This window comes from Pongo abelii, chromosome 9 (genome assembly GCF_028885655.2).
Source record: "Pongo abelii isolate AG06213 chromosome 9, NHGRI_mPonAbe1-v2.0_pri, whole genome shotgun sequence".
In the NCBI taxonomy this organism is placed as follows: Eukaryota; Metazoa; Chordata; class Mammalia; order Primates; family Hominidae; genus Pongo; species Pongo abelii.
In genome coordinates, this window is record NC_071994.2 from 64,882,014 (window position 1) to 64,904,317 (window position 22,304).

The 22,304-nt window shown below is 44.0% G+C and overlaps 1 protein-coding gene across 1 annotated transcript in view; it reads right to left on the reverse strand.

Moving 5' to 3' along the window:
* PARVA (parvin alpha) overlaps positions 1 to 20,234 on the reverse strand; it is a 159,662-nt gene extending 139,428 nt beyond the window's left edge. The window contains exon 1 of the mRNA XM_002822019.6: positions 18,867 to 20,234. Within this exon, the coding sequence (XP_002822065.2) occupies positions 18,867 to 19,122 (256 nt within the window). The 5' untranslated portion in view covers positions 19,123 to 20,234. The remainder of the gene's footprint in view (positions 1 to 18,866) is intronic.
* Between the last annotated feature and the right edge of the window lie 2,070 nt (positions 20,235 to 22,304).

Sequence of the window (22,304 nt, forward strand, 5' to 3'; positions counted from 1 at the left end):
TTAGACTTTGGTATGAAGAAACCAGTTGAAATCCCTGTTCTACCAATTAATAGCTGAGAGATCTTGGACAAGTCACTTCACTTCTCTGGGCCTCAGTTTCCTCATCTGTAAAATTGGGACCTCCCAGGGTTCCTGTAAGGATTAAATGTGATATCATATATGGAGGTCCCTAGGTGCTTGACATATGTTGGATATGTATACAAATAAAGGGAAAAGATGCTGAAGATAGAATAAACTATGCTCAGAACATTGCCAAGGATAATCTTTCTTTTTCAACCTTCTGAGTTTTAAAAGTGAACTGAAAATCTTATATTCCAATATAAGATATTCCAATGGTCTGAATAGGAAAGCAGGATTTTAATTGTTCTGATTCTGCCTCCAAAATATTGATTTAGGACATTTAATACCATCTCCAAATGCCAGGCTTAATTTGCATTGGGTCAGAAGCTGGGCTGCCAAGTGTTGGCTGTTGATTTTAGGTGGAGAATTGGGAGGTCCTCCTGGCCAGCCATGAGCAAGCTTCACCTGGGACTCAGGAGAACTAGCCAGTGGAAGAGGCCGAGTTTTTGATGGATTTTCACTGTTTAATTAAAGTGCAGCTGGGATCTGGGCTGCACCATACCTTTCAAGCAAGATATGTGTCATGGGTTGAACAACTAACCCAGGCTGAGCCAATCTGGCCAGGGCAGAGCCCAGACTTTGGCCTGGCCTCCCTGTTACCCAGGAAGCCTGTGCTTCTAACTTTTAGAGGCTCCAGGGCTCATCCGCAGCAGCCCGATTGTCGAGGCACTGACCACTACCTCCAGCAGTATCTCAGAATCAGAGTTCAAAAGCTGACCAATGGCTCCCAAACAGAGTCCCTGAAGACCTGTGTAAACCTGTTCTTCAGTAAACACATTCGGTGCTCTTAGTTTACTATCTGGGGACTACAGAAAGTCTACACTCATGATTCATTAAAGTCTTTCTTTAAAATTATACAGTTGACCCTTGAACAACAACAGTTTGAATTGTGAGACCCCCCCCCCACTCATATGTGGACTTTTTTCAACCAAATGTGAATCAAAAATAAACTATTTGCAAGACGCAAAACCCATGGAAAAACTTCCATAGGGCCTTTTCTTTCTTTCTCTCCTTTTTTTTTTTTTTTTTGAGCTGGAGTTTTGCTCTTATTGCCCAGGCTAGAGTGCAATGTCTTGATCTCGGTTCACTGCAAACTCCACCTCCCGGATTCAAGCAATTCTCCTGCCTCCACCTCCCAAGTAGCTGGGATCAAAGGCATAAGCCATCACGCCCGGCTAATTTTGTATTTTTAGTAGAGATGGGGTTTCACCATGTTTGTCAGGCTGGTCTCGAATTCCCGACCACAGGTGATCTGCCCACCTCAGCCTCCCAAAGTGCTGGAATTACAGGCTTGAGCCACCACGCCCAGCCCGTAGGGCCTTTTCATATAGGTGGACTCTGTAGAGCTGACTGCAGGACTTGAGTGTGCTCGGATCTGGGTATACACAGGGGTCCTGGGACCAATCTCGTGTATACACGGGGATGATTGTAATCATAATGGAAAATTTCAGATATACCCAGAGTAGACAGAATACTACAGCAACTCTCCACATACCCACCACCATTCTACAACAAGGAACAACTTGTGCCTACTCTTGATTCCATCTTTACCTTGACCCCTACGCTGCATTATTTGATGCAAATCCTAGACATTTCATCGTGTCATCCACAAACATTTCAGTATGTACCTTGAAAAGATAAGGACATTTTTGGTAAGATAACCAAAACATCATTCTTACACCCAGTAAGTTAACAATGATTCCTTAATATCATCGGATCTCCCATGAGTGTTTACATTTTCTTGATAGTCTCATAAGTGACTTGTAGAAGTTGATTTGTTTGAAGCAGGATTCAAAGCAACTAGCTGGGTTTTGACTTTGAATTGTGTCTCTGGTGGCTTTGGATCTTTCATCTTCTTTCTTCTTCCCTTCAATCCCTTCCTAGCACAGTAGTTGTGTGGGGGCATTCAAAGTCCAGTGATATCTCTTACTAATAATATGGCCTTGGACATGGAACCAAGCTCTCTGCTTCAGCTTCCTCACCTGAAAAATGAAAATAATAATAATTCCCTATCTCACAGGGTTTTGTAAAAATTCAATAAAATAGTAAGTATGAAATGCTTAGAACAGTGCCTGGCATAGGGCAAATACTTGATTAATACTGGTTTTTATTGTTTCTCTTTTTCTAAAAGGCAATGACTTCAACAGCATCCAGGCAACCAAATATAGTTATATGTGGGAAGAAAACTGAGTAAAAACTCGTGCAACCACACATTTTCCCCAGACCTCTGAGCTACTATTCAGAGGAAGGTAGAGAAGTGTGCCACTCAAGAGCAAGCTTCTGGAGCCAGACTGTCTGGGTTCAAATCCATGTCTTCCACTTGCTACCACTGCCAAAATGAAACATGTGTTTGCTCAAGCCCACTTCCTTTCCCCTGGGGCCAAGAACAAAACTATATTTCTCTTGCCCTTAGGTGTGGCCACATAGCTGAGTTCTGGCCAGTGGGAAGTGGCAGATGTGACATACGCCACATTCAGGCTGGTCCCCCAAGACCTCCCACTGAGTCCTTGCTTTCTTTCTCACCCACCAGCTGAGTGATGAGGATTTGAAAAACCTTCAGGAAGGTAGAGCCATAAGATGAAAGGGGCCTGGATCCCTGAATGACCATGTGGAAGACAACTCAATCAAAAACAATGCCACCAGGTTCTGCTGTAAGCAAGAAATAGGCTTATTATGTTAAGCTTCCAAGAACTTGGGGCTTATCTGTTACAGCAGCTAATGTTATCTTAACTAGTACACTAGTTTTGACTTTGGGCAAGTTACCTGGCCTCTCTGTGCCTCAGTTTCCTCATCTGTAAAGGGGCAAAGATGCTAATAACATTAATACCTATTTTGTGAGGTTGTTAGGAAGACCAAATATGTTAACAAATGTAAAGCTACCATATTACCCGGCCCATAATCGCACTTTATAAGTGCTTGTCCCTGATGCATTTACATTATTATTGTTGTTATTAATAGTAGTATTATTTGAAAAATAATGGTACATCATCGAGAATGTCTACATTTCACTTACATGTAAATCTTTGCTACTTTTCTGGGTTTTTTTTTTTTGTTTTTTTTTGTTTTTTTTTTACAGTTTGAGGTTAAAATTGTTTCCAGCCAACAATTTCCAATTTAATAATAAAAGCCAGTGATGTAATGGGATTGTGACAATTTTCTTCACAGGAAATACTTCAGGAGCACAGCCATTCCGCAAGATGAAACACCTAATACAAGATGCAGCATGTCTCTGGTGTCCCAGTCAGGGTTAAAAAATGGATGAAGGAGATCCAGTGTGCACCTTTCGGGGTTAACAGCCAGATATCTCATAAGGCTCAGGACTGAGGAGATGTGCACTGAACTCTGTAAAATTTTAAAATACACTTGAGTGTATACTCCTAGGTATATACCTAAGACAAATAAAAACATGTGTCTACACCAAAACTTGTACATGAAAATTCATAGTCACATTATTCATAATTGCCAAAAAGTATGAATATCCAAGTGTCCATCAACTGATAAACAAAATGTGGCATATTCAAATAATATTTTTTAGTCATAAAAAGGAATGAAGGGTGTGGTGGCTCAAGCCTGTAATCCCAGCACTTTGGGAAGCCAAGGCGGGCAGATCACTTGGGGTCAAGAGTTCGAGATGAGCCTGGCCAACATAGTGAAACTCTGTCTGTACTAAAAATACAAAAATTAGCTGGGCGTCGTGGCAGGTGCCTGTAATCCCAGCCACTTGGGAGGCTGGGGCAAGAGAATCGCTTGAACCCAAGAGGCGGAGGTTGCAGTGAGCTGAGATCGCACCACTGCACTCCCGCCTGAGTGACAGAGCAAGACTCCGTCTCAGGAAAAAAAAAAAAAAAAGGAATGAAGTACAGATACATGCTACAACATAGATGAAACCTTGAAAATATTATGCTAAATGTAAAAGGCCAGTCACAAAACACCATATATTATTCTATTCCATATATTATTCCACATATATTATTCCATTATTATAATAATATACATTATTTCATTTACATGGAATGTCCACAGTATGCAAATTCAGAGAAACAGAAAGTAGATTAGTGATAACTTGGGGTTAGGAAATAGGGAGGGGAGGAGTGACTGCTAATGGGTACAGGGTTGCTTTTTGGGATGATGAAAATGCTCTAAAATTGATTGTGGCAATGGTTGCACAACTATGAATATACTAAAGACGACTGAATTACGCCATTTAAATGGGTGAATTGTATCTCAATAAAGCTGCTATATTAAAAAAGTGCCCACTCCTCCAAATGGATCAGACCACCTCTCCTCTGGACTTGAGCTTCCATCAGAAGGCAGAGCACGTTCCCAGCTCATAAGAAGTCTTTGGGAATTCCGTGCTGTGTGTTAAAATCCAGGTCCATTTCTGTGCGCAAGTGACAATGACATGACACACACATGCTAATGAGTCTGAAGTGAAGATGGGAGGTCATGGCTGGAAGTGTAGCTTGGGGAGTTAGCAGCATATGCAGGAAGGAGATGAAATCGTCATCCACACTCACGTGAAAACTGATAACCCACTGATACCAACCTGCACAAACACAACTTTCCAACCCCAGAGATACAAGCAGGGGTGTTGTTTTTCTTTTTCACACATGAGCATAAGCTAGACCATGAATCACACTTCCCCAGAACCAGTAATACTGAAAGGGCTAGGTAGCTGGGAGCCCAAATTACTTAAATTGATGTCATATCATCTGAAGAGGCGACACTGGGATCTCACAAACTGAACGACAATTGCCATCTAGCCAATTCATGGCCCTGGACTCCTGTTTCCCACCTGCTCCAACACCAATTTAAGCAATTCCGAACTTTGATCTCCACAGCAGAATGTCTCAGATTTATTGAAGCGTCAGGTCCCAATTGTGCTAACATGTACCCTGGCAGGGCCATTACAAGGTGTGAAATCTGGGTGCCCATCACCCCAGCCACGTTCAGCACAGTGACAATCAGAAGGAACAAATCAATCTGCCTCTCTATAGTCATCATGAGAGCCTTGCAATTTGCTGTAATGATGGCCATGGAGGAAATGCAGGCGAAGGGATCATTCTGTTCTCTGGGAACTTGGGCATGTGCTGAAGGAGCTGCTGAGCCCACCAAGAGAGGCCTTGCAACACTCAGCCAAGAGGCAGCTGCTACTCCTTACATGGGGCTATTTCAGGACTTGCCAGTATCCTGAGAGCTGCTTTAAAATGGAATTGTGTTACCCTCCTCCTGTGTTTTGCAAACAGCATCAAAACTGTTGGTTCCTGCTGCCCCAGCTTCTCCCAGCTGTCGTTATTAATTACCTGTCATCTGCAGGTCTGCCTCACCAGGGCTGAGAGCCAGGGAGAGCTCAGCCTCATGGTAAATAGGAAAACCCCTCCCAACAGAGAGGAAAGTTTATTTTCAAGTCTCAAGTGTGGGAGAATGGGGTGAGGGAGGCAAGAACCAGGGTCCCTTTGTGAGCCTCCCCACCGACCTCTACTTTGCAGGGCCAGGAGTTCTGATTCCACATAGAGACTACAGCAGCCTCTGCCCCTTACTTACTCAGCTAGGGTCGTAACCTGCCTGCTACATTCTGCCAGCTTCTGTCCCCAGGACTCTGAATCTGACTGAGACTTCACCCTGGACTCTGAGGAGTCTCCTTGATTCAGGACTCAGGCACTCAAGAGATGCCAAGAATTTTCTGCTCAGAATCTCTGCACCCTGCCATCTCACTGCCCACCTCAACAGACCTGGCATGCCCTGCTTCCTAAAAATGGTGATTAGAACTACAGACCCCTCCTGAATTCCTCTCTCCTTCCCCATCCCCACCAGGGGCTCTCAACACATCCCACAGCCAAAACCATGCTAGCCAAGACAAAAAATGCTTTCAGAATAATCATTTTGAATTGGAAAGTCAATGTAATACTGCAATTGGCAGATTAACGACTGGGCCTATGAATGTTTCCTGGAAAGAAATGAGCACAGAGTCTGCTCCACCTGGGTTTAGGTCACCAAGGGAGGTGAAACAGGCCCCCAGCCATGCCCCTTGGTAGTTCATCATCATCCCCAAGAGATGGGCTGCATTTTCATGAAGAGCCTCATTCACAGCTCCCCAGAGCCAGGCTGCTTTTCAGAGTAGAAGAGGAGCATTGCCTCTGGATTTTAAAAGAGATAAGGGAATGAGCAAACAGAAAAGAGTATGATTCAATGATGAAATAAATGCCCTGACACATCCCTCCCAGGGAGAGCATCCACCTCCTCCAGTGACTCCCCAGAAACACTCCCTGAGGTGTCAGGTGTGATAATGACATGCTCCAACTGGCTCAGATCCATTCTTCAGAGATGCAATGAGATACCTGCCTACTGACTTCTAATGCAGGTAGAGGAAGCTGAGCCCCTGAGGCATCAGCCCAACCCACTCTGTCAAAACCAGCTGAAACTCAGGTTCCCAAAGCCCATCCCTTCTCTTGTTGCCCTTGAGGGGAAATGGGTGGGAGGGGATCCCTTTGCTGGCTTCAAGACCCAGCTTGAAATCACCATGTCTCCTAAGGGTTCCACCTAAATGCTTCTACTGCAGCACTCAGCCCACTATCTTGCAATTACCTCCCATGTGTCTGTAATTGCCAAGTTTGGGGTAAGTCCAAGAACTCAGAAGCTGGGAGGTGGGGAGAAAAGTGTGCAAGAGAAAGAGACTTCTTGACCAGACCTCCACTGGGTCTCACACAGGAGTGGCGAGGGCTCAGAGGGGAAGAGGGGATGGTGGCCGTGCTTCTCAGACAGCTTCAAGGATGGCAGTTCCCAGGGCAGCCACGCTCTGGGCTCTGTCAGAAGGGAGTAGACACTGGGGTGATATACAGGGCCATATATGGATGGAAAGATGGCCATAGAGAACGTTCTCAAATAAAGGCCTGCTTCTGAGCACGTTACTGGCCAGGCTGGAAATCTCCTCTCCCTGACCCATCATCCTCCCATCCTACCCCTTAGGTAACCCGGTCCTGCCAGCCCAAAGCAAATAGAAACTTTCAGCCTCACAATGTTGGTTTTAATTCCAAGCAACCTATCAGAGGGATCTGAGTGATCCCTCTGATAATGATTAATGGCGATCATTTCTTCTTGGCTATCAGTTCTAACCTATTGATGATAAACAAGCTAATTATCACACTCTGGCCCTGTAATTGCACTTTTAGGACTTTACCCAAAGTAAAGTACTCTGAATTTTTTTTAAAAAAGCTTTAAGTTGCATTATTTACAGAAGAAAAAAAAATGAAGACCAAAGTAAACAACAAGATAATAACTCAATGGAGTATTATGTGCCTATAAAATTGTGTTTAATAAGATTTATAACACAAAAATATTTACATTATAATAAATGAAAAAGATAAAAAAAACTTACCTTTACAACATACATAGTATACTCACAATACTAAAAAAGAAAAAAATTATAAAAAAGAAGAATACAAAGAAATGAAGCAAAACACTAATAGCAATTGCCTTTGGGAGCTGGAACTTTGCACAACGGTTTTATCTATTTTTCCATAAATCCCATAAGCATGGGCTAATTTTACAATGGGGAAGGAAAAACTTTTATTAAAAAAAATCAGATGGTAAGTGATTTGGTTCATTCTTCTTTCCCCCAAGAGAGTGTGCAGTCATTAAGAATGTTTCTGTTTAAGCTGATAAAAGTGCACTGCCTCTTCCATCCATGGCCTCTCATTGCCCTAAAGCTGGTTTGAAGCAAAGACAGTGACACTGGTCACGTGTCGGTTCACTAAGGCTTTGGCAGGCTGGCCTGTTCCAAGCAAACAGAATTATCACTTATTAAATGCTAGTAGAACCAGATTATAGGTAAGTCCTATAGTGATCCACACATCAAGCTAACATTTGTCCCAGGCCTGAACAAAAATTAAGCAGCTGCAATTAACTGAGGCTAGGCAAAGCTCACCAAAGGTGTGCCCTCCAGCCATCTTCTCCTCTTGGTGAGTTCTGTCTTTTGGGGGAGGGCTGAAGTGAGGAGACTCTTGTTGAGGAGGAATGATAGTGGCTCTGCATCTGGCTGATTTTCAGTTGCCTTCACTTTGCACTTTAGTGAGGAAATGAAGCTGAGATGGGCAAGAGGGGATGGAATAAGTAGGGGAGGGAGAATGAGACAGACTTTGGGGAATTAAGGGAACTCTGAATCTCTCCTACAGAGTTTTGGCCTGTAAGTCTCTTACGTCTCCTAAATCTTGCTATTGGGCTCTTTTACCTTAGTCCTCCTTCATATAAATATGTACCATGCCATTTCTGAAAAGCAAGCTTTTCTGGATGAAAACAAAGAAGTCAACTGGCCTTCACATTCCATCTGGTCACCCCCTGCACCCGCCCCAACCCCAACCCCCCCAACCGATGGGCCTCCTCCAGGCTCACTGCTGCCACTGGGAAATCAATGCCCATGGACTCTAGGACCCTCTGGTCTCACAGGCCTTTGTCAAATAACAGGATTAACTGACAATGTCTTCTCGCAAAAGGAAAAGAGATTCCTAGGGGTAGGGATGAGGCATTTTCATAAGCTACACACACACACACACACACACACACACACACACACACTCACTCACTCAAAAATAGAGACCTGGATAGAATCTGGGGATCAGAAGAGTCATCCAAGGTTAAAGCAGAGTTTGGGGTAACCTGGGGACTCCCTCTATGGGAATAAGATGCCCAATGACAATTCACACAGTTAGTTAAGAAGCATTTTAGGGAGCATTGGTTAAGTACTAGGTAGTACGCTAGGCACCAAAGATCCAACAACGGCTCCCCTCATGGCATCTGCAGAAAAAACAAAAAAGAAAGGATGCTGCCGAGGGCCTATGCAGGAGGAGGTCTCCTTGTGCTGGTGCTCTGGTCCTCGGACAAAGCCCTCATTGGATTTCCTACTGATTTCAGGCTGTACAACCTATTGAAAACCTAACAGAATGTGTTTACATCTACTTTTTAAAAGTATTTTATTTTTGAAATGATTGTAGGACTTTCCTCAAATGTTGTTCTTTGTTCCATGACAGTGAGTGGAGATTTTAGATGCTTACAAATGTTTACATGAGGATTTCATCTCTTCTCCTGGACTAATGGCTGGAACATAATTATGAACTGTGCTTGTTAACCAAATAGAGATATTCCATGAGACAAGAAGGCTGATTCCTAATATGGAGGTGTCCTTGGGCCGGGGCCCACTTATCCTGGTACCTATCTCCTCCTCCCGACACAGAGGTGCCTTCATTAGTAGAGGAAAGAAAGAGGTCTTTGTGATGATGTAATTCCCAGACCACCCTACACAGACAATAAAACTGAATTTGAGAGAAGCCGGGTGAAATAAGAGCTCAGAAATCATAGAATACCAGTGCAGCAGGGGCCTAAGAGGTTATTTAGTCTAATCTTCTAATGTTAGAAATGAGCAAATAACACCAAAAGGGGAAGAGATCTAAGATTACATGGCCAGTTAACAGTGGGCTATTTTCATCAGGGTAAATATGGGGAAATTCATTCCACAGAAATTCTAATAACTATGTGTTTGATGATATTATGGTAGGCAAGAGGGCTCTCACCATAGTGTGTGACAAGCAGCTGCAATGCAACATGACCAGTGCTAGCACAGAGTATAGACAAGGCACTGTGGGATCACAGAGGAGGAAGCATCTCACTCTTCCTGAGGGCACTGTGGAAGGCTTCATGCAGAAGGGGACTTCTGAGTTGGGTCTTTATGAATGAATAGAAGTTGGTTGTATAGGAAAGGGAAAAGGTCTTTCCAGAATATGGAACAGCATGTAAAGGTATAAACATGTGAAAGAAAATGACATGTTTGGGGGATAAAGAGTGGTTTCCCATGGTAAAAATGGAGATTTATTGGAAGGGAAATAGAGGAGACAGCAAAAAGGTAAGGGAAGGAGTAGCTGTGAAGGCCTTGGATGGCATGCTAAGAAGTTTGTCCTGGAGAGAAGTTATCTTTGTGCTTTAAAAAACAATGTAGTGGCAAAAGGATGAAGAATGGGTTGAACAAAAATGGACCCATGATAGGAAGCCTAGCTGGGTGGATAACACAGTATTTCAGGTGGAAAATAAGAGTAAAAATTTTGAAAATGAACAAACAATCTAGAGCACTTGTGAAGGCTGAATTAAAGCAGTGATATTTAGATATTTAGTGATGGTAGACTCAGCAGGATTTCATATAAGATGATTAGACATGGGGAATAAAATGGAGGATGGGGCAGCAAACTACTGCTCTTGGGTCATGTGCAGGCTGCCATCTATTTTGTACAGCCCGAGTGCTAAGAATGGTTTTTACATTCTCATGTACATGTACATGCTTCCTTCAATAGCTGAGAAGAAACAAAAGAAGCATCTTTCGTAACACATGAAAATCATGGGAAATTCAAATTTCAGTGACCATAACTAAAAATATATGGGAACACAGCCACACTTGTTCATTGACCTATTGTCTCTGGCAGCAAAGGCAGAATTGAATAGTGCAAACCAGGTCATAGGTCTCATAAAGCCTTAGATAGTTACTATTTGGCCCTTTCAGAAAAAGTTGCTGACCTCCTGCAGGATTCTCTGACTCAGTTAAAATCAGTTCATCTTTCTAGTTGCCCAGACCAAAACCTCTGGGGTCATCTTAATTCTACTCTTAGCTGCCATCCGATCTTTCATCAAGATCTGCTGTATTTTAAAAATATATCCAGAATTTGACCCTCACTCCTTCCCTTGCTACCACCCTGTTCCTGACCACTACCATCTCTCAGCTGGGTCATTCTAGTAGCCTTTATTTATTTATTATTTATTGAGACAGGGTCTTGCTCTGTCACATAGACTGGAGTGCAGTGGTGTGATCAAGGCTCACTGCCGTCCCAAACTCCTGGGCTCAAGCGATCCTCCCATGTCAGCCTCCTGAGTAGCTGGGACTACAGGTGTGCACCACCACCCATGGCTAATTTTTTTGTAGAGATGGGGTTTTGCCATGTTGCCCAGGCTGGTCTTGAAGTTTGCCCAGGACAAACTTCTTAGCATGCCATCCAAGGCCTTCACAGCTACTCCTTCCCTTACCTTTTTGCTGTCTCCTCTATTTCCCTTCCAATAAATCTCCATTTTTACCATGGGAAACCACTCTTTATCCCCCAAACATGTCATTTTCTTTCACATGTTTATGCCTTTACATGCTGTTCCATATTCTGGAAAGACCTTTTCCCTTTCCTATACAACCAACTTCTATTCATTCATAAAGACCCAACTCAGAAGTCCCCTTTTGCATGAAGCCTTCCACAGTGCCCCCAGGAAGAGTGAGATGCTTCCTCCTCTGTGATCCCACAGTGCCTTGTCTATATTCTGTGCTAGCACTGGTCATGTTGCATTGCAGCTGCTTGTCACACACTATGGTGAGAGCCCTTTTGCTTGAACTCCTGAGCTCAAGCAATCCACCCACTTGGCCTCCCAAAGTGCTGGGATTACAGGCATGAGCCACCATGCCCAGCCTCATTCTAGAAACCTTTTGCCTCATCTCCCTGCTTCATCTCTGCCTGCTTCAGTCACTTAACACTATCTGAGTGATGGTGTTTTAGCACCATCAGTTAAAACAGAAGTGAGATCACGCCATTCCTCTGCACAAAGTCTTCCCAAGCCTTCCCATCTAACTCTGAGTAAAGGCCCAAGTTTTACAACGGCTTCCAGGGCCCTACAAAACCTGCCTCTGCCCTTTCTCTTGTTAGGCCTGGGACCAACCCCCGTTCCACAATCACGCTCACTCTCTTCTCCAGTCACATCAACCTCCTTCTTGGTCCTCAATAATGTACCAGGTCCACACCTGCCTCAAGGTCTTTGCATCTGTCATTCCTTCCATCTGTAATGTTATTTTCCAAGGTATACATATGGTTCTCTCCCTCACCTCCTTCAGATTGGGACTCAAACCTACCCTTCTTAGTGAGGTCTTATCTAGCCATCTTACTTAATACTGACAACCATCCTCAGACCACAACCCTCCATTTCTCTTTTTCTTGCTTTATTCTGCTCTCTAGCACTTACTACCACTCAAACAAAATACATACGTTACCAATTTATCTTGTTTATTACCTGTCTCCCCTGTTACAATGTAAGCTCCAGGAAGGCAGGAGTTTTTGTTTTGTTTTCCTTTCTAGCACCTAGTACAGTGCATGGTACATGTTAGGCACTCAATAAATAGTTGCTGAAAGAATGGGAATAATGGATCAGAAAGTGACTGGGAGATAAGAAAAGACAAGCAGGTAGAGATAACTCTTTCAAGGCATCTAGTGAGTAGCTAAAGAGGAAACCAGTATCAGGAGATTTTCTCCAAATAGGAAAGACTCAAGCATATTTACAGAACGTCAGGGTGACAGAGTGGCAAAAAAAGATGGGATATGAGAAATAGCATATCTGGCTATGCCAAGTCTGGGAGGAAGCTGAAAGAAATGGAGCATGGAGAGAAGGGACCTTCTTGGAAGGGACTAGGGCAGGTGGGGAGCACAAAAAGACAGTTGCACATATGGGTGGGACTGGCCGGATATGGTAGAAAGGGAACTTGAAGGAGCTCATAGCTGGTCTCAATTTTCTATTTCAAGATCCAGGGAAGGGTTTTAGGGGCTATGGACAACAACATGGGTGCCATTGTTCAAGGCGTGCCCCTTGAACAATGCAGGTTTGAATTTCAAGAGTCCACTTATATGCAAATTTTTAAAATAAATGTATTAGAAACTTTTTTGAAAATTGCAACAATTTGAAAAAATTGCAGATGAATTTTGTGATCTAGAAATATCAAAAAAAATTAAGAAAAAGTTAGATATGCCCAGGAGTTTGAGACTCACCAGGGCAACATAACAAGACTGTGTCTCTACAAAAAAAGATGTACTTTGGAAAAATGAGAATGCACCCTGATTAGAAAAAAAAGGGTAGCTCTGCAGTGCTAAGGGTTCTACTCACTCTCACTCTAGAAACCATAAATTTGTTGCAAGGTTTGTGGATTTTTCTCCAGCAACACTGGGCAGCCAGAGAATCAAGTGGTAAGAACTAGTATTATTAGAAGAATTACGAAATTAAAGCCTTCATTGGATACTTCAGGTCCTGATCAAAATGTAAAACTCTGGGGGATAAAAACTTAAATGAGTGGGTAAACGACAGGAATGACCAGTGCTGCTGGCTAATTCGGGTGCCTTCAGCAGAGAGGTACAAGTTGGTGTTCCTTGAAAGAGCACGTCTTGAGGACAGTTTCAGAGAAAGAAAGTTGAAAAGTGGCCCTCTGGCAAGTAGACTCTGAAAGGGTAGTGAAAGAATCCACACAGGAGGGCCATGTCCAACAGAAATGGAATTGAAAACCCAAAAGAAGAAGAAAAAGATCAACAGAGAAAAACAAAAGCCACTTAAGCTACAACTCATAAGAAGGGGCCCAGATAAAGTGCTGAAATATGTCATCTTGGGAAAAGGGAGGATCTCACTTGCAAAGAAAGATCCCTTAACTCCTAAAGGGACAAAATAGTGTCCCACAGGCTCCATATAGTCATGGGCTACTAGGCTATTTACAGAACCTGAAAAAGCCAGTGCAGCCCATAATAAAAAGACTATTTCAAATTTCAAAGACCAATGAAAATTGAGTTGTCAATTTTAATAGCTACCATTACTTGTGCCATGCAATCCATTTTACATTCTCGATCTCATTTAAACCTCACAACTTCCATGTAAAGAAGGAATTCTTATTCTCATTTTATAGATGAAGACACAGAGGCTTACAGGGGTTAAGTAACTTGTCTTAAGTCACAGAATAAATAAGGGGTTGAACCAGAAATCAAATTGAAATGTGTCTAATCCTAAAGACGATGCTTTTAACCCCTGTTCTCTCTTGGACTCTAACACTGTTTTTTCTTACGAAAACACAGGAGTGATGACTAGTTGAGTGCATTCTTATGAGACTCATAGTCATTCTATGATGTAGGTTTCCTTAGGAGGACATTTTTTACATGAAATAATCAGTTGATCCTTGAACAACACAGGTTTGAACTGCGAAGGTCCACTCATACGCAAATTTTTTCAATAACTATACGTGAAAATATTTTTGGAGATCTGTGACAATTAGAAAAACCTTGAGATGAACCATGTAGCCTAGAAATATAAAAAAAAAAATAAGAAAGTTACTCATGCCACAAATGCATAAAATATACATCGATACTTGTCTGCCTTCTCATTTACTACCATAAAATATAAACAAATCTGTTATAAAAAGTTAAAACTTATCGAAATGTCAAAATGTACACATATACACAAAAACTGTGCGTGATGCCATTTGCAGCTGAGAGAAATGTAGATGTAAAGATTAAATCCTCACTGCACAAAATGAACTGTAGTACATACTGTACTACTGTAATAATTTCACAGCTACCTCCTATTGCTATTGTGGTAAGCTCAAGTGTTGCAAGTATCTGCTTAAAACACCGTGTGATGCTAATCATCTCCACGTGAACAGTTCATGTCTCCAGTAAATTGTGTATAGCAGTTAAAAGTGATCTCTTGAGGTTCTCGCATATTTTTCATGTTTAGTGAAATACCATAAACCTTGACTAACACCATGGGACTCTAACGAAGTGCCACTAGAGATGCTAGAAGTACTCCCAAGTATCAGAGAAAAGTCATGACATTATAAGAAAAGTTGAATTGCTTGATATGTACCATAGGTTGAGGTGTGCAGCTGTGGTTACCCACCATTTCAGTCAGACGACGTAAACTTACAGTATCGATAAATGCAGCACGGTTTTGCAAATGTATTTTCTCTTCCTATGATTTTCTTAGTAACATCTTCTTTTCTCCAGTTTCTTTATTGTAAGAATACAGCATATAATACAAAATATGTGTTGATTCACTATTATCGTAAGGCTTCTGGTCAACGGTAGGCTATTAGCAGTTAAGTTTGGGGGGAGTTAAAAACTATACACAGATTTTTGACTGTACAGGGGGTCAATGTCCATAACCCCCACATAGTTCAAGGGTCAACTGTATTCTAACAAGTATTATATCTTTCCATTTGTTCTGTCCTACAGTGGGGCATAGCAGGTACCAAATGAATGAATGGGAGTCCTTGGGCCTTGAAGAATGCTATACCAAAGCACTGAGATAATCTGTGGACAGACTGATGGCAGTAATCTTGAGGAATGAAGAATGAGAGGTTCAAGAACACCAGAGAGAAAGTGGAAGAAGGCAGATTCTACAGAGCACAAAGCTGTGAGCTTATCCAGGATGCACAGCAAGGCCTGGCCTTATTATTACTGAAGTGATGGTTAACGGGGCCCCACACCTACTAACCATCACTTCAGCACTGATCATTGAGATCCAGCACATACTCACTGAGGACAGTCATTTCAGACCAACCCACCGCCTTCTTTGCCTGGGCTTGCAGAAATACCATATGCCGCAGCAAGCAGCTGGAGCTGGGTGGTGGCTGGCCCTTCAGAAGAGGCTCTGTGTTCTTCCATTCACCCATTTACAGCCCCTGGATTAGCTGACAGACTGAATGATGGAATCAGAACTTTACAGTGAAATATAACAGGGATGAAAATAAGATCTTGCACTTGGTTTCAAAAACCCAACTGAGTAAATCCAAGATAGAGAAGGCTGTGATTTAGGAGCAACAAATATAAAAATGTCTTTGAGTAAGCTGATAGCAAGCTCAATGAGAGATCACAGTGCGACGTGGCTGGCAGAATAGTTAGAAGCAACCTTAGCTGCATTAAAAGAACATTGTGTCTGTGCTAGAATAAGGGAGGTGACAGTCCTAATATGGGGTGGCTGGCTTGCACTACAACTGTACTATGGTGACTTCTGGAGAGCTCACTTTGAGCGGGTCTGGTAACAGGTTGATCTGCTAGGTATTCTCCATTTCCACCATCCCCACTGTGATCTATTCTCTGCACTGCTCTGTGCCCTATGGACGCTGCCCCTATCTATTGCAGATCCCTTTCTCTGATGACTTCCCACTGGGCTCAGCACCAGTAGGTGATGCAAGGGCAAGAAGACTGAGAACATGCAGAATGTGCATTTCTTGTGCCACTCTCTCCTTGCTCTGTCTGCATATTTCTGACAGTAGCTGCATCCCTCTATGACTATAGTTCCAGTCCAGCAGCTCCTCGTCCGTAACCCCAGCTTGTAATAGGTTCCAATTTGCTTCCCTTGTCCCTCAGGCCTCGGAGTGATTAAAAGCTTCCCCCTGTTGCTAGCCCCTAGGGACCTCAGCATCCCTTCTTAGTTCCCTTAACCCTGCCCACAGCTCTGTCAATAGCCCTTTCACTAAATTATTTTCAAAATCTCAACTAAATTGGCCTTCTTTTTCCTGCAGGGACCCTGACTGAAACTAAAGAGACAGGATGCAAAAGTCCTTAAAATTATGTCTGTGAGGAATAGAGGATGTTGGGCCTGGTGGAGAGAAGACTCTAGAAAGCAGGATAGCCTACTTCAGCAAGGTATTAATAAAAGGCCACCCCAGACTCATTCTCTGGCTCCAACAGTGATAGGTACAGAGAGATAAATTTTGGGCTAAATATAAAATAAACCTTTCTACAGAGTAGGTAAAGATGGTTATCCTGGTAGGTCATGAGCTTCAATATTTCTCAGTTGTCCCATCTTAAACTGGATGAGACTATGTCAGGAATGCTGTAAGGAAGAAGTTAGAAACATGGTCTAGAAAAGAGCTTTCCAAGCCAGGGTTTCATGATTTGCCACCAACTGTACACTATTCAATGGGTTACCAAAATAACCAATGTGGGGAAACTTTCGTATGTTTTTGCTGCTTCTCGTTTCAATCTAGGGAACAGAAGTCTAGTTCTTCATCAAGTCTGATAATCCTCAACGCTGAAGATGTTTTTTTACTTTAAGATGACTTACAAACATGAAACATTGCACACAGCATCACAGCTTTCAAAAGATTATTTCCAATTCACGGAGCAATCTATTAAAAACATTTTTTAGGGAGGAAGAGAAGTTGATTAATGGTTACAAATATACCATTTGATATAAGAAGACCTAGTGCTAGATTGGTAAAGTAACTATATTTTACAATAACCTCTTGTATATTTCAAAATATCTAGAATTCCAATGGTCTAGCATAGAGAAAAGACAAATACTTAACGTGATGGATATCCCAAGTACACTGATTTTGTCAGAGGCATGTGAACCAGAGCAACTCCATCTTGAATGGGGCCAGGTAAAACAAATCTGAGTGAGACCTACTGGGCTGCATTTCCAGAAGGTTAAGGCCTTCTAACTTACAGGATGAGATAGGATGTGGACACAAGATACAGGTCATAAAGACCTTGCTGATAAAACAGGTCACAGTAAAGAAGTCGGCTAAAACCCACCAAAACCAAAATGGCGACAAGAGTGACCTCTGGTCGTCCTCACTGATACACTCCCACCAGCGCCAGGACAGTTTACACATGCCATGGCAATGTCCGGAAGTTACCCTATATGGTCTAAAAAGAGGAGACATGAATAATCCACCCCTTGTTTAGCATACCATCAAGAAATAACCATAAAAATGGGCAACCAGCAGCCCCAGGCTGCTCTGTCTATGGAGTGGCCATTCTTTTATTCCTCTACTTTCTTAATAAACTTGCTTTCACTTTACTGTGTGGACTCACCCTGAATTCTTTCTTGCGTGAGATCCAAGAACCCTCTCTTGGGGTCTGGATTGGGACCCCTTTCCTGTGCAATTTGATCTTTACAAATTATATGAATGTATTAAATTATCACATGTGCCCCAAAACTATGTACATCATGCATCAATTAAAAAATGTTTAAAACAAAAATTTTTAACTCAGCAACATCTACACACCAATCACCACAGTGCTTCTTGAGAACTGCCACCTCAGTTTTCAAACCAAAAACCAGGACGCAAAATCTGTCCACGGGGAAAAAAATATTCTACATGCAAACTACCCTGAAAAAAAAAAAAAAAAAAGAATAAGGTCGCCTCAATTCACTCTGGTGGGGAAAAAAACAAAGGTTTTTACAAAAGCCCTGAATGCCTGAGTTCACAGCAGGCCCAGAAATCTGTGTCTCACGCAGGTTTTCTCCTTTGGTGGGAGTTTATTGTGTATTACACCGAGGGCACGCTAGGTTTGCCAGTTTTTCGCTCATTCATTCAACAAACACTCGATGTCCACCTACTCCATTAACAAAGCCCTTCTCGGCCCTCGGGATGGACAAAAGATCCGAGGAGGCCAAAGCCACGACGCCGCTGCCAGAGGACGTCAGCAGGTCCAGGAAACGACCTGATTTTAAGGACCAATGAAGGCAACGATTAAGAGTGACGGCGCCCAGGAAAGTTGCAGCGGAAACTTGGGAAATGCCAGCCTTCGGGCGCAGAGGGCGGGGCAGGGCCTACTGGATCGCGCTGCCTGCGGGCTGGGGCCCCGCCTGGGCTCCGGTCCCGCCGCCTCCGGCCGCCAAGCGGCGCCCGCCCACGGCCCGGCGGGGGCGTCGGCCTGGTCCCCGGCCCAGGAGGGCAGCGCCCGGGCGACCGCGAGCGAGCGGGGTGGCCTGGATGGCCCGCGAGCCCCTGGCTCAGTGTGCGGCGCGCGTCGCTCCTGCCCGACGTACCCGGGAAGCGCGCGCACGCATCGCCGCGCGCCCCACCGCGCCGGGCACCCGCGGCGCGCTCCCACCCGGCCCCAGCGCCGCGGCCCCTCGGCCCCTACGGCACCCCCAGCTCCTACCACCCGCCCGGCCGGCCTGGCCGCACTTACCCTCCTTGGCTTTCTTCCTCCGGGCCAGGGTCCCTCCAAGTTTCCCCAAGAAGGAATCATCTTTCTTGCGGGACGGCGGCGATTTGGGAGTGGGAGACTTGGGGACAGAAGGCGACTTCTGCGGGGAGGTGGCCATGGCGCGGCGCAGGCTGCCGCGGGCCGGTCGGGACGCGGAGCTGGCGCTGGGCGGACGCAGCGGGCGGCGGCGGGACTGAGGCTGCGGCTTTCCAAACGGAAGCGGAATTATTCCAAGCATTTGAGGCAGCTCACGCTCGCCTTTCCCTTCCCTCGCTCCCTCCCTCGCTCCCTCCCTCGCGCCGCCCTCTGCCCTGGAAGGAGCTGCGCTCCCGGGGCCGCGCCCTGCGCCCCTGGGTTGCCCCAAGCAGGGAGGATGCCCCAAAACTGCCCCTTGCAGGACAGGAGACCGTGTGTGCCCAGGTTGGGAGCGGTCGAGCCGGAAAGCTTCATTTACCCAGGCTCTGCACCCACCACACAGCCTGGCGCAAAACAGATCTGAGAACCAACCCAACCCTGCTACTCTCCCAGGGTCTTCCAGCCGGCGGCTGGTGAGCTCGCTCTTCCCCAGCACTACTGCCTGTGGGGTTATCAGGCCCACGTCTTGCGCCCGCAAGACTGCAGCTCCTGGAAGAAATTATTGCAGTGAACCAAAATGTGTCCAGGCCCCACCAATGTGGGCAGAACCAATCACTCCTGAACCTATCCATGACCGTCAACCTCCTCGTCTCTACTCCCATCCAAGACTGAGAAGCTTTGAGTGCACAAGGGTAAAGCCGAGGCTTCTTATTCTTGTGAGACATCCGTGTTTCTAGCAGCTTATACAAAGGAAGATCCCATATGGTGGTGGAAACATGAATGGGAAAATCACAACCATGAGCTCCTACAGGACCTCCCGCAAAATTTATCCTGCCTAAATAAAAGCAAGAGAGTGACAACCAGACTCATTTGAGATAACAGGGGAGTCACACAAAGCACAGTGTTTGAAGGACTCATACTGGAAATGATTAAAAGGCACGTGTTATTGAGCTTGCCCATCTCAAGTTCTCACTCGGGCTCTTTGTCCCTCTGTCTGTCTCTCTCTCTCTCTCACACACAGACTCACAGCACCTTGGCAACTGTGTTTCCTCCTTGTGGCCCCTTCCCTCTAGGCTACAGCTGATTGAACCTGGGTGAACACCTAATCCAAAGGGCGCTACTGCTTTACTGAAGAGCAGCCGATCAGCTAGCCCCAATTAAGACTGCACTAAGCTGGAGAGACTATTGTCAGAAGTTGTGCTCGTGGCTGATGATAATTCGCAGTCAAAACTAGCCACGTGCATGCTGAGGAGTAGGGAAACCAAAGAATGGAGCAAAGAAGTGTGCTCAAGAAGCCACGTGGTCTGAGTAATGGAAACCGTGGGGAGTAGCTGCTTGGACCTTGAATCTTTTCCCAGACTCCACTTGCACTTCCTGCCAGGGCCAGCTGTGCTTCTTCCCAGGAGATGTTACTCAGCCTTTTATTAACCCATCCACCTTTCCTTAGACAAAATAAACTGACAAGCAACAGTTTCTGAGTAGAACTAAAATTTAACAAACAAGATAGTCAACAGATTCTCAACACCGTATAGGTTCATTTTATCTTTTCTTGAGAGTAATAATTTTACCTTTTTTTTGAAAATTCTACTTTAGCTGGTGCCTCTTACCTAACAGCAGAAAAGTCATGATGTCCGCTAGCCTGGGAAGATTACTACAACTCCTCCTAGACAATAAATCTTAAAGGGATGGTGAGAAGCCAAAATATAAGTGTGTTTTGATTACATCATTAATCATTTTTGTTCAGGATATCAAATATAGGACATCTCCAAAAGTGTTATCTCCAGCCCCGGGAGCTCTTGTCAGAGAATTAAGAGACACGTAGCTCAATAGCAGTGTGATCTTGGAAAGGTTTACTCCCTTTTCTGAGTCTCCATTTCCTCATCTACAAAATGAAATGGTTGGTACAGAACAGTGGTTCTCAAACTCAGTCGTGCATCACAGTCCCTTAGAAGTTTGTTGCATTCACAGGCCCCATCTCCAGAAATTCTGATTCAGTAGATCTCAGGTGAAACCAAGGGATAGGTGTTTTTTAAACAGACTACATCAGGTGATTTCGATGTATTAATAGCTGATTCACACCCTGATGTCTTGCCATTTAGGGCTACTTTCAGCTCTAACGGTCTGTGGTTCTTTATTCTTTCAAAAATTGCTAATATCTGTATGCAAGGCTTAGTGCTAAATGTGGCATAATCAAAATTACCCATGGAGATTCCTTCAATTGCCCATGCATGCTTTTGCATATATAATACTCCTCAGTAATTGTTATGTTCATTAAACTTGGAAAACCACTGAGGAAGGCTAAAAGGAGGAGTAAAGTCTTGATTGTTGAATGCTAGCTCCCAGAAAATATCAGCAAAATAAGCTGTGGAAGAAGGCAAAGCTGAATTTTTTGTACACCATGATAAGGAGAGCCCTGCCTTGGCAGAGTCTCAGTAGCATCTTGGAGTAGGGGAAGGGATATTTATAAGGTTTTGGAATCTTGATGAAGACAGGCCTTCCAGTGGGATGGTGCTTGATTAAGTTTGACTAAGGATCATGATATAATAGATAAGGACTGGTAGACCCAAGGTAAAGCTTTCCAAGAGTCTTGGAGAATAAATAAATTTAATGCTATCTATTGAAACGTCTAATGGGTTTATGTTCATTTCAATGAGATTTGGTGGGGAGTTCTTGAAAAGAACAAGAAAGTTATTCATAGCTTTTTATCTTCCTGGGCAAGAAATTTTTGGAAGACAGACAAGGGAACGATAAAGTCCTGTTAATGTATACAGTAACCTGCATTGGTGGGAATGGTTCCCAGGGTCTCAATATTATGCCGATACCTTGTTATTCAGGCATTTCTACTGGTAAGATCATTATCAATCTTTCTGGAAAGGCCAGTGGGAATGGGTGGTGAATTATAAATCAGTGCTACTCACAGTGTAGTCTGCAAACCAGTATTGATCTGGATACCATTATTAGCTGCCAAGACCAGCTTGGTTGGGGAGACCCTAACCCAGCAGCGCTAGAGGAATTAAAGACACACACACAGAAATATAGAGGTGTGAAGTGGGAAATCAGGGGTCTCACAGTCTTCAGAGCTGAAAGCCTCAAACAGAGATTTACCCGCGTATTTATTAACAGCGAGCCAGCCAGTCATTAGCATTGTTTCTATAGATATTAGATTAACTAATAGTATCCCTTATGGGAAATGAAGGGATGGGCCGAAATAAAGGGATGGGTTGGGCTAGTTATCTGCAGCAGAAGCATGTCCTTCAGGCACAGATCGCTCATGCTATTGTTTGTGGTTTAAGAATGGCTTTAAGTGGTTTTCCACCCTGGGCGGGCCAGGTGTTCCTTGCCCTC